Source organism: Juglans regia, chromosome 14, assembly GCF_001411555.2.
Source record: "Juglans regia cultivar Chandler chromosome 14, Walnut 2.0, whole genome shotgun sequence".
Lineage (NCBI taxonomy): Eukaryota > Viridiplantae > Streptophyta > Magnoliopsida > Fagales > Juglandaceae > Juglans > Juglans regia.
The window spans coordinates 25,256,895-25,269,790 of NC_049914.1; the positions used below are offsets into that span (position 1 = coordinate 25,256,895).

Consider the following 12,896-nt stretch of genomic DNA (forward strand, 5'->3'; position numbering starts at 1 on the left):
TGATGTAGACATATATAAGAATTAAGGGGACCAGTACAATTAATAATATTGTGGAAAAGAGTTATGTGATTAATTATAAGGGAAAGTGAACCCATCATGATCTAATATAATCAGAAGATCATGATCATCAGATGATCGATCAATATCAAGTAATGAATGCAAATCGGTTCACAAAATTCTTAATTTCTGCAAATTAAATATTCCCAAAAAAGTTCCTGCATCGGCCAGCTGATGAGATTGATATTCAAAGATGCAAGCAAGCCATTCGCTTTTAGCCACTAACATGCACCACTTTTAATTAGTCAATTCAGAATATGTTATTTAAGTACACTACAGTGATGATCATATATTCCCACTAATAATGTCTCACATGAATTAGTGCACTAGCTAGCTAATAGTACATGACTAGTTTGGCCAAAAATAAACAAAAGGTTGTTTTTGGCCTAAAAAAATGAGATGAAAACTATATTAATTAATTAAGAAGGAACAAAGCCTAGTTATGCTGTTTTGAATTCTTAATTATATCAATTATATTAGAAAAATAACTAACAATGATTCATTTCAATTCTAACTGTAATTGATCACATGATTCATGCAGAAATTATCACTTTCGAGAACGTACAAAAATAGATTTATAAATTGATGTGAATTGAAATAGATTTGAAATGGTATATTAAATAGTGAGTAATGCTATATACAATCGTAGAGTGTCCAAACGATACACAATCATTTTGAAAAAAAGTAAGACCTACTATTAATTTTCATATGGATCTATATTTAATCACCTTTTCAAATGAATTACGCGCAATACACGATTATAAATATCATTTCTCTTAAATAATTTTATTTTTTTAGATCAAATCTGTCTTGAATAGAAAAAAGAATCTAAGCGTCCACCCCAATAATAATGCACGAGTGCCCAAATCAAATTGAAATTGAGTTCACAAGGCTAGAAGGAAGTACATGGTACCAAAGTCAGTAAAAACTTTAAAAAAAATGATGAGAAATTTCTCGAGATTCTCTAAGGTGAAAACAAGGATCATAACCCGCACGAGAGTTTGTTCATTGGATTCTTTTAAACATGCTGGGCTCAGCTCAGACACCCAGACATCAGAGATCTGACAGCATAATACAATCTGCATTTTTCAAAAAGAAAAGAAAAATAAACACACAGTACCCTGCTACGATTAATCCTCCTCCCTCCCTCCCTCCCTTTTGCATGTGTACTACGACTCACTCCAAAAGCAAAAGTTGATCATATTCTATCTAAATCCGTCCAGCATGCAGATGTGTCTTTGATATTTGCACTCGAAACTTTGTCCGGTGGCCAAAATCCCAAGAAAATTTTATCTGAATTTAACATTCCGGTCCATAGCCAAGGGGAAACAGAATATATATGGGGCACCGCGCATATGCAGACCTTTTCTGGAAGTGATCTTTTTATGGGCAAGAGAACATTGTTTCACATCGTAATGCATGGGAAGGGACATGATTAGCTGTTTAGGGGGCCCTTGGTTTGAAATTTTAAGCCACTAATCGAGTGTAATTAATTCTCTTAATTAATAAACATTAATGGTCCTAGCCTGCTCTATGATTACTGATTATTGGGATTTTTTTCACCAATTTTTTTAGACAAGTGGTGATTTAATATGATATCAAAGCAGATGTTATTGTTTCGAGCATGAACAACTCTATATTTGTTTTTTTGGAGAGTGTTAAGATATAGAGATTGAGAGTCTTGGATCCTTATGAAAAATGTAAATTTACAATTATTTGTTGAGGAAGGATTATAGAGCAGAACATGATAATCATTTAGCCTAGCTACCAATTAGTGCAAAGAAGAAAGAATAATGATAGTACGTAAAAGAAGGGTTTACACATAAAAAGAAGGTCTATGCCTTAATTAAACTATATATTAATTCCAGGTTGACTCATGATCACAAACAAAAGCAGATATAATTGCAAGCTAAACATATTGTCACTCACAAACCTCAAATCCACCCATTACATTGCAGTACTACTCACCAAACTCTCGACCATGTCAGAAAACATGATATATATAAAGAGGAATAAATAAACAAAAGGGAAAGTAGGTATAAAAGGGCTAAATTTAGTTGGACAAAACCAGCTAAATTTAGTGATTAGTGTACCCTACAATTTGAAACCCAACTAAAACAGTATCAAAGTGGGGGGAAAGCTAACAAGTGCTTCCTAAGATGATCATCACCCAAATCAAAATCCCAAGTTCTCACACTATACTTCAACGATCAGACGGAAAAAGCTAATATATGATAGATTCAGATCATAAAGACCATTTCTTTAAATTAGTGAAATGATCTTTTTGTTTTTATATATATCTATAAACACACATCGATCAAACCGAAATATCTTGGAGTGCAAAGAAAAAGAAGAGCTCTAAGTCTGGAGGAGCAAAGAATGGAATCGGGGATCTTTGCAAGGAGCAATTCGAAACTACTCTTTGCTTCTTGGGTGCTGGTGGGCATGTTGACATCTCTGGTATTCTGAATCTCTGAGCTTTTGGAGTGGAGCAGCCGCTTGAGGGGACTTCATGATGAACGCCCTGATCAAAATGATCTATGTCGCCGATCTTTGAAAAATCATTGCAGCTTGGGGTGGAAGAGTTTGAAGGCAAACTTGTTGATGCTTCTTCTTGATTGATCTTGGAGTACTGTACAAGCTGCCGCTTCTTGAAATGCTTTCTTCCTGTCTTTCTGGTTGGCCTTGTTCTTGTTCTTCCAGTTGGAGATGGAGCCATTTGAAACAGATAAAAGGATGATAAAAGCTTAATTCTCTCTCTGCCGGATTTGGTAGTACTTGAAGAGCAGTGAAGTAGAACAAATCACAGTCACAGCATGTACTGAATCTGGCAGGAGTGATTAAGCTGCTGGAACCTTTTACCAAAGGTTAGATCAGAAGGAATGTCTCCAAAACACAAACTAACACCAGAAAAACCCTATTGGCCAGAGTTCTTCAAAGCTTCTAAATTTGACTGGAAAGTGATATATAGAAAAAGCTTAGTAACCAATTACAATCCTTTAGAAACGAACACTTTTTTTCTCGGCCTCAAACTACGTCAGGAAAAGAACCCACTAAATAGATAGAGTTACTGCACTTTTGAATTGCCAAAGCGCAAAAGGATCAGGTTTTCTAGTCTAGGCGGCCAGGAGAAGATGAACCCAGAAAAACTTTTATGACCAATAGCATAACCCAATAGCATCAGAAGAACTCTACATAAATTAAGCTTGATAAAATCACGATCATCATGACTAGCAGCAATTTTTCCAGAAACCTAACAAATTAAAGGGAAAAGAGCAACTTACCTCTAGCCTAAAGATTAACCTAAGAAGCAATGAACCTCTTGGATCAGTATAAGGCCTTGGAAACCCTAATTAAACCCTATAAAAACTTGAGAACTAGTTATGTCTTATATTTATGAGGGATAATCTGGGCAGGTCTGCCCGCTGCCCTAAGCAATGCCCAGAGAGAGGGAGAGAGGCTAGTTCAAATTTCTATGCAGATCCTAGGGATTAGGAATAATAATATTATTATAAGTGATTAGGAATAATAATATATATATTATTGTGGCCAGGGGCGCCTTGCCCGCTGCCCGTGCAAGAATTAGCAGTAATCAAGATATTTTCCCAACTCTTTTAGCATAAATTCACGTACACTTTTGTGCTAGAACTTATGCATCGCTTAGGGATTGAAAATCCGGTCAGTCTGCCCGGCCTGCTGCCCTCAACAGAGAGAGAGAGAGCTATTTTCTATTTTCTTTTCTTTTTAAATTTTTTTCACTGCAAGCATATGTACTATATTTGAATCAATAATTCACTCAGAGTGAAATGGTTATAAGTGTAACTTTAGTTTATAATTTTAATCAAATAATAATGATTTTGTGACACTAACATGATTATTATTATTTTTTTTTTGGGGGGGTTGTTTAAAATTAATAGTACTTCTGAGATCTTGTATTTTTCTTTTTTAATTCGGGAAGGGGCCGGGGTCGAGTCCAAAACTTCTATTTTAGAGATTTAGGTGTTATATATGCCATCAAGCCATATATATATGTTATGCTAAGGAAGTGGAACTACAATTTAATAAGTTATGCTACTTATAAGTACTTAATTTACAGTACTTTTGGAGTGTACAATTTTCACATAATCTATTTGAAAAAAAGTGAGCGTCGCCATTAAAAAAATAAGATATTATATATTTATTATAAAACCACATCAGTTATAAAATATATATATATTTTCTGTTAGCTGATGTCATAAGTTTTTAAATTAATACAATGTTTGAATGTGATAATAAGTAAGCCTGTAAGTAAAAAAATTTCTAACACAATGGGATCTACCATCGCTTACAAACAAAATAAAGCAAAGTTTAAGAAGAAGATCAGAAAATGAATTAAACATTATTAATTAATGCTTGTGCATTATAGGATTGCATAGGTTAGGAATATTAGTAATTAGGGCAGGTCTGCTGCTGCCGGAGGAAATGGTTATCTAATATATAAATATATATATATATATGTAATAATTTTATATATAAACATGAAATGTGTAAATGTCACGTAATTATTTTGAAAAAGAGTAAGTTTTATTATTAAAAAATTAATTTTTTTTCATATAAGTCTCATAGTTTATTAATTTTTTCAAAACGATTATGTAGTGATTACATAATTTACAGTTATAAATATCTTTTTTCATATATATATATAATATATAGTTAAGATTCTCATTTATTTATCAAGGAATATTTAATTTACTCAATAGTTAATTATTATTAATATTGTTAATTGTTTGTGTCAGTTAGCCCTGATCTTAATTTCTGGCCAAGAAAATAAAAAAGTTATCCCTATTTCTTTGCTTCACCCGGTGATCAGTACATTTTTATTTCATTTATGCATGCATGGTTTGGCGTGATGCAGATCTCTTTGTTTTTCCATTCTAATTTTAACCTTTTGTTCCAAAATTGCAGACACTCTTCATGGGATTCCCAAAGGGTTCACTATTTTTGCACGTGGCTCTTTCAACGACCACAAGTTGACAAAATGTCACACCATGCATGTTGAAGTGTTTAATTGTCTGATCAGCTTCGCTTGGATAAACATGGGTCAATGCTGTAGCTTCATCTCCAAGTTTTTTTTTTTTCTTTTTAATTTGGTTCTTTTGATTTGATTTTTATTTCAAATCATGATTAGATAACAGTATCAGCTCAATAAACCTAATTTTAGATTATTGTTACTTTATTAATAATTTTTTTTAATGGGACTTAACTAGAGATAACGTTTTTGTTATCTAACTAGATTGCTCAATTCTAGATCAGCGGGATAGATCAGACAACATGTGAATGATCCTCCAAAATGGCCTCTCTAGCTAGTCCTTTTGGCACCTTCATGTTTTGCTTGTCTCATTGGTTACTTTATACTCCCACACATTTATTATTGAAAATTATATTCATCATTCTCACACTACACATCATATATATATATATATATATATTTTTCTTATTAAATATGTAGTATATAAATGATGAATAGAATAACTCAATTAGTTTAGAAAGAATAGAACAAAAAAAATTAAAAAAAATAGAAATTATAAATTTGGTGTTTACTATGTGAAATTGATGAGTAGCAAAACTCTTTATTTATTTATGTGTCTAGATTTACAAGACTATGACTTTTAGGACATGCTTAGGGAATGAGATGAGATGATAATTTTTTGAACAGTAGTAAAATGGTTTGTAAATAGTAGTGAGATAGTTTGAATTAAGTATTTTTTAGATTTTAGGAAATGAGAGATAAAAAGTTGAATAAAAAAATATTATAAAATTAAAATATTATTTTTATTTTGAGATTTTAAAAGTTGAATTATTTTTTATTTATTATCCGAAAGTTTGTAAAAGTTATAATGATTAGTTTAAAAGTATTTGTATTTAAGTTATGGTTAGGTAAGAAATAAGATCAGATAAGATAAGACGAGACGACAAATTCATGCCCTTAAATGATGTAATCAGCAGCCCCTGTATATATGTTTGAATGACAAACTAATTACTAACTTGTCTGAGCAGGCTGAAATTGGCGCTGAAAGTCTAGCACAAAGTTGACCTTTTGAAATAATGAGAAGCTGCTGCTAAGCGTACAGCTAGCTGATTTCAACAAAATGAGTTTTGAATTGAGGAATATAATAAGTACAAACAAAACAGATCTGCTAAACAGCTTTAGTCATTTTAAATGAGGAATATTCATGTAAATCCAGCTACCATATATAAAGGTCACTTTCATAGATATAGAAGCTGCAATGTGATGGTATCTCCTGACTAATTACAACAAAAGTTGAAACTAGTTAAGCAAAATTCATAGACAAAATTTAAGATCATAAAATTACTATACAACAGCAAATTAAAGAAAGTCACCTAACTCTAGAAATTATTTGGTACTGTTCCCCCGGCGAAGATGCATGGGAACAATTCTATATGTATATATATATAGACTACCTCCGGCCAAGAGTACTCATCCTATCTTTAACCATTGCTGCTTAATTTTGTATCTTCTGCACTTGCAAACTCCACAAATGCTTCCTCATGCAGTAGGCCTTCCCTCTGAGCTCATGATTATACGTAATATGCATTGCTTCTCCATATGCATGGTTATTTGAAACTTCCTTCGCTATCTTCTTGTAGTATTCGTGCCCATTACTCCTGAAAACCTCAACATATCTCCTGCTCAGGTTCTGCGCCCTAATCCTTTGAAGGGAAAAATCAACTTGGAGATCAAGATATATACCCCAAGAAAAAGAATGCTTCCCCATTGAACTTGCCACTGGTATAGACAAAAGGAATATCAGCTATCATGTCCAAACAATGGAACTCATCCATCAGTTTCCATGCATTCAAATGGAAGACTGCAAAGTCAGACAATAGGGAAAGGTGGAGATGGGTTGATATAGGTAAAAGGAGTTGCATTGTAAATAAAACTTGAGGTCTAAGCAACCATATGTTCAGGTGAATGTGCCTCAGAACGATGCTTTTTAATAAGTATATATCATTCTAAACCTTCACGGCCTAAGTTGATCTAGTAGTGAGGTTCAGTGCCTAGCTAGCTTGCTTATTTCTACTGTATTAATGTACTCGCCGGCCTTTAAGTTATGTTTTCACATTCTCCTGATATTGTCATCTCCCTCAATCATGAAATGCATTTTCAACATCTTATTGTTTTCAACAAGCTAACTAGGTTGAGAGGGGAGGAGTACTATAAACAAGAACAAAGCCTGCTTTAACTCCCTGAAAATGCAGTCCATGCATCTATGATTATTGTGCACCAGAAACATAAGTTACGTACAGTACTGCACTAATATTTAGTAGGGGAAGAGTTGGTATTTATATACATGAATTGGAAGTTAGGTCTGTCGTACGTAGATCTGTTGGCCAACAATATCAAGCAGGAAACAGAAGAGGTTATAGACTTCAGATTTAATTGGAAGAACATGATCATGATAAAGAGTTTCTCAGGTTACTGGACCATACTATTGTTATAAATCAAAGAAAGCTGGGAGTTATAATAACCAAAACCTGCCCAGAAATCATGACTTTCAGGGTGAAACAACAAAATATTTGAAAAATTATACTAAATCAAATCCATACCATTGAATATGAAATAACCCATCACAGTACACGACATTGCAATGCTCCACCGCATATTCCCAAGTAGTTTTTTTTTCTAGATGCCAAGAATATACAGATAACATTCAATACTCCTGAACCATGGTGCTCCCTTTCTCTGATCTCTGAAAAAAAAGAAGAAAAAGGTTCCATTTGAGACACTTTAATCCTTTGTAGGATTACAACCTTAGACATGAACAGACATAGTGCACCAATGTCAATAGGAAAAATACGTTTTCACATCTTGGCTCCACTGTAAGTTACTATTTGCGTAGGATAATAGATTAATATAGTCCAATGTCTAACACACTGCCGTCTAGCAGGCTCTCTGGAATATTAGTATCGGTATCTAATACCATTAGGTCCATTAAATATGTAGCAGGCCACCAGCCTCACATTCTTTTGGCTCAAAAAATTATCTGATTCCCCCTGAATTTGACTGGATTTTGTAATCTAAGTACGCAGAGAAGAACATCATCTTCATGTTTTAATTGGAGGAGAGGACCCCGAACATGTTGTCTGGTGCTTCTGGCTCTACCACCAAGGGTTCACTTCTTTTTAGCGTCGAAATCTTTATTAAATTGATCTCAGAACATTATCTTCCCCACAAGATCAATTGTGTCGCTCAACCATTCCTCTCCATTTCCAATCTTGGAAACAGGATAATAAAAATTTATTCAACACTCAAATCAGCATTCTTCATAAAAAAAAAAATAATAATAATAATAAATAAATAATACTTTTATTGTTTTCCTAATTTCCATCTCAGGAAGAAAAAAAAAAAAACCCATCAATTCTGCTGCATCTACATGTTTTGCACCTCAACTTCTCACAACACCCACGAAATATCTATCCCAAATGAATTTAGCGACTGAGTTTGTTACAAAAGCATTCAAAAGTTCACCAATGGCTCAGTTCTTCAAAATTCCCAGTTTGAAACAGATACCCAGAGAAGGGGGGAAAAAAAAAAAGTATGCAACAGATTCTCACATAGAAATTTCGTTCAAGAAAATAATAGTAATAGTAATAGTAATAGTAATGATCCAAACAAATAAATCAGGCCCTGTGTGTACGAGTGAGAGAGTAGAGGGGGAGGAATCTGAATTTGAAGCTGAATCTAAATGCAAGAAAATAATAAATGACAAGGAATTTGAACAAGATAGTGTCTTAATCTGTGTGTAACATGTGTTCGATAATATGCTCCGCAGAGAGAACCCACTTGGATTTTTTCCCATTATTCGCACTCCACAATCTGTGCGTCTTGAGAGCATGAAGAAAATGGGGAATTCCTTGTGCATAGATTGAGATGGATATCTTGTTGAGCGTGTAGGGAAGGCGACGAGATAAACGATGTCGTTTCTTAATTATATTTTTCACTTTTATTGAAGGGTCGACGTGAGATCCAAACATTACGTGTTGGACTTCCCAATTGTCACACAAATGGAACTGCCTGTAACTCTGAGCATCCGAGAAGTCCCTCTCACACCCAAACGAAACCACCCAAAGGAATGGAATTCAATCATTAAGCACCGCACGAAGCTGAAAGATGATCTTTCCATTCTCACTACTTATACCCAAATGGCATCTCGGGGCATAGCCGCCGACAGTGACACTTTACCTCTCGTTCTTAAGGCGTGTTCAAGGTTAAATGCCGTCGAGAGTGGCAAGAGCATACACTCCAGTATTCGGGGCACCATTTTGATCCGAGATGTACGTGTCGGGACTGCTCTGGTTGATTTCTATTGCAAATGCGGGTTGATCGAAGAAGCCCGTAAAGTATTCGACGAAATGGGTGAGAAAGATGTGGTTTCGTGGAACGCGTTGATTTCTGGGTATGTGGGGTGTCGTTTTTATGAGGAGGCGATTTTGTTGTTTAGAGAGATGGAAAGGGAGGGCTTCAGACCCAACTCACGTACTGTGGTAGCATTGCTTTTGGCGTGTGAGGAGGTTTTGGAATTGAAACTAGGACAAGAGATGCATGGTTATTGTTTGAGGAATGGACTGCTTGATTTGAATCCCCATGTGGGCACTGCTTTGATTGGGTTTTATCTTAGATTTGATGCTAGAATTTCCCGTCTTGTCTTTGATTTAATGGTTGTGAGGAGCATCGTGAGTTGGAATGCAATGATTAATGGGTATGTTGATGTTGGGGATTATTTGGAAGCTTTAAAGCTTTTCTTGTCGATGCTTATGGATGGAGTTCATTTTGATTCTGTTACAACGTTGGGTTGTATCCAAGCTTGTGCGGAACTTGGATATCTCGGATTGGGTACGCAGCTTCACCAAATGGCTATTAAGTTGAAATATGCGAATGATTTGTATGTTATCAATGCACTGCTTACTATGTACAGTGAAAATGGAAGTTTAGATTCAGCCTACAAGTTGTTTGGTGGTACCCCTGCTCGTGATGTTGCTTTGTGGAATTCTATGATCTCTGCATATATCAACTTTGGGGATTTTGAGGAAGCCCTAAGTTTGTTTAGCAGTATGAGAACTAAAGGCATTAAAGAAGATGAAAGAACAATTGTTACTGTGCTTTCTTCTTGTTCAAAGTTAGCCGATGGTTTGCGAAAGGGTAAAAGTTTGCATGCTCATGCAACCAAGAGTGGGATGAAGATGGATGTTTCTCTAGGAAATGCGTTGCTAAGTATGTATGCTGAGCTAAATTGCGTGGAAGCTGTTCAGAAGGTTTTTGCCAAGTTAAGAGATTCAGATATAATCTCATGGAACACAGTGATCTTGGCATTGGCGCATAACAAAATGAGGAGTGAAGCATGGAAACTCTTTGGGTTGATGCGAGAATCAGAATTCAAACCTAATCCTTACACGATTATATCTATCCTTGCTACTTGTGATGATGAAACTTGTCTGAATATTGGGCGATCAATTCATGGCTTTGTGGTTAAACATGCTATTGAAATAAACTTATCTTTGAACACTGCTCTTACAGATATGTACATGAAATCTGGTGATGAAGCATCGGCTAGGACTTTATTTGACTGCTGTCCCAAACGGGATTTGATCTCATGGAATGCAATGATCACTGGTTATATTAATGACAACCAAGCTATCAAAGCTCTATACCTCTTTAATCATATGATTTTGGAAGTGGAACCAAACTCTGTGACGATTATGAGTGTTCTCTCATCATGTACAGATCTTGCCAATCTGCCTCAAGGCAAATGCTTGCATGCTTATGCAACTAGAAGGGACTCCTATTTTGGTTTCAATCTGTCTCTTGCAAATGCTTTTATAATGATGTATGCAAGATGTGGTAGCATGCAAAGTGCTAAAAATATCTTTGAAACTTTACCAAGGAGAAATATTATTGCATGGAATGCCATGATAAATGGTTATCGTATGCATGGTCGTGGATATGATGCTATTCATTCCTTCTTGCAAATGCTAGAAGATGGTTATACACCAAATGGAGCAACATTTTTGTCTGTTATATCTGCCTGCAGCCATTCAGGTTTTATAGAGAAGGGATTGGAGCTTTTTCATTCCATGGTGCAGGATTTTAAGATAGAACCTGAGCTTGTTCACTATGGTTGCGTGGTTGATCTGCTTGGTCGTGGAGGCCGCTTAGATGAAGCTAGAGAGTTTATTGAATCGATGCCCATCAAACCAGATGCATCGGTGTGGAGAGCTTTGCTCAGTGCTTGTCGAGTTAATTCTGATATTAAGCTAGCTGAAAACATTTTTGAAAAACTTATTGAGTTAGAACCCATGAATCCAGGGAATTATATTTTGCTATCTAATATCTATGCTGCAGTAGGTCGTTGGTCGGAGGTTAGACACATAAGAACATGGCTCAGAGAGAAGGGTTTAAATAAGCCTCCGGGATTTAGTTGGATTGTTGTTAGAAGTCAGCCCCACTATTTTACTGCCAGTGACGTCTCACACCCTCAATCAGAGAAAATTTATGAAAATTTAAATTCTTTATTGTCCTTGATCAAAGAAAATGGATATGCTCCGGATCTTTGTTTGATTTCACATGGTGAAGGTGAATATGGATGAGAACCAGAAGCTTGTTTCTGCATTTCAGCTGATCAACTTGGGGGGTCCTACATCTACCCCTGTTATGATCTCGAGAATCTCAAGGATTTTTGCTGATTACCCCTTATTTAGCTCATGTGGCTTTTGATGCAGTTGGGAATTCGGGAATGAAGCAGTGTTAGGGAAAAACCCTTTTTCGTTTGTCAGGGTACCTCCTTATGCAAGGAATATCACTAGAACAGGAGAAAGAATGGACAAGAATCTTCTACAGGATTTCTGGTACTTCCTGCAATGTTGTTAAAACAGAAGAAAATCTTGCTAGACTGATATTCTTATTAGCATCAACCTGGAACCAGGGGAAAGGAGTGAGAAGCAATCCAAGAGGTTGGCTATCCGCCTGTCTAAAATGTATTGGAACAGCACTGCATATAAGCATTGATAGCATCAATTTTTTCATGCTGTCATTCAATGGAGAACTCAGTAACAAGTGTCATTAGAGCGCTTCATCTCAGAGTTGCAAAAAGGGATCAGCAAAGGTGCTAAAAAATAAGCAACATGCGTTAATGACATTAGTATTCTGGATTACATGAATGTCATTAGTGATCTATATATATATATATGTATATAATTTCCATACCAGGTTGAGAAGCTTTCAGATGAATCAGAATGGTCAAACGTGTTTTGCAGACTGCTCTATTTTTTCCGAGGCCTACATTTTCTATAACAAAAAGTTGGTGAAATACAGGATATATAGCGCAAGGACTATACAATCTCGAGGAAAAGCAAGGGGTTCCTAACCTTTCTCAAACTCTCTACTTTAAAGTCTCAAATCCATGGATTCTAAGACGATCAATTGGTGAGTGTGAAAGAAATAGCTGTAAGAATAATTTCAATGAAATGATCAAGTTGTTTGTTTGTTTGTGTTTCCAAGTCACCTTTATCATCTTTCAGTGCTATATGATAAGAAATTTCTTGTTCTTCATCAAATATATTTATTTAAGTAATCTCTTAATATAAAATGCCTCTAACTATAGCCTCTTTGGTTCTATTGAGCTTTGTCTTGACTCTTGAGCCCTTGATGTTGTGGATTGAAAAGAAGATTAATGAAATATTCAATATGTCTATGATAAAAGCAAATCCTATCTTGTCACATGATCCCGACCTTTCACCTCAATGTCAATCAATAGCTCCAAGCTCAACAGTCAACCCTTTCT

The 12,896-nt window shown here is 35.3% G+C and overlaps 2 protein-coding genes across 2 annotated transcripts; one reads left to right on the plus strand and one right to left on the minus strand.

Moving 5' to 3' along the window:
• Positions 1 to 2,300: 2,300 nt before the first annotated feature.
• On the minus strand, positions 2,301 to 2,852 carry LOC108998689 (cyclin-dependent protein kinase inhibitor SMR9-like). The gene has a single exon (XM_018975340.2). The coding sequence runs from the start codon at positions 2,774 to 2,776 to the stop codon at positions 2,375 to 2,377; it is 402 nt and encodes a 133-aa protein (XP_018830885.1). The 5' UTR covers positions 2,777 to 2,852; the 3' UTR covers positions 2,301 to 2,374.
• Positions 2,853 to 8,815: 5,963 nt separating this feature from the next.
• Positions 8,816 to 12,617, plus strand: LOC118343642 (putative pentatricopeptide repeat-containing protein At5g59200, chloroplastic). Its single transcript, XM_035685002.1, has 2 exons — positions 8,816 to 12,218; positions 12,323 to 12,617. Exon 1 carries the CDS (start codon positions 9,124 to 9,126, stop codon positions 11,701 to 11,703), a length of 2,580 nt encoding a protein of 859 aa, XP_035540895.1. The 5' UTR covers positions 8,816 to 9,123; the 3' UTR covers positions 11,704 to 12,218; positions 12,323 to 12,617.
• Positions 12,618 to 12,896: the final 279 nt, after the last annotated feature.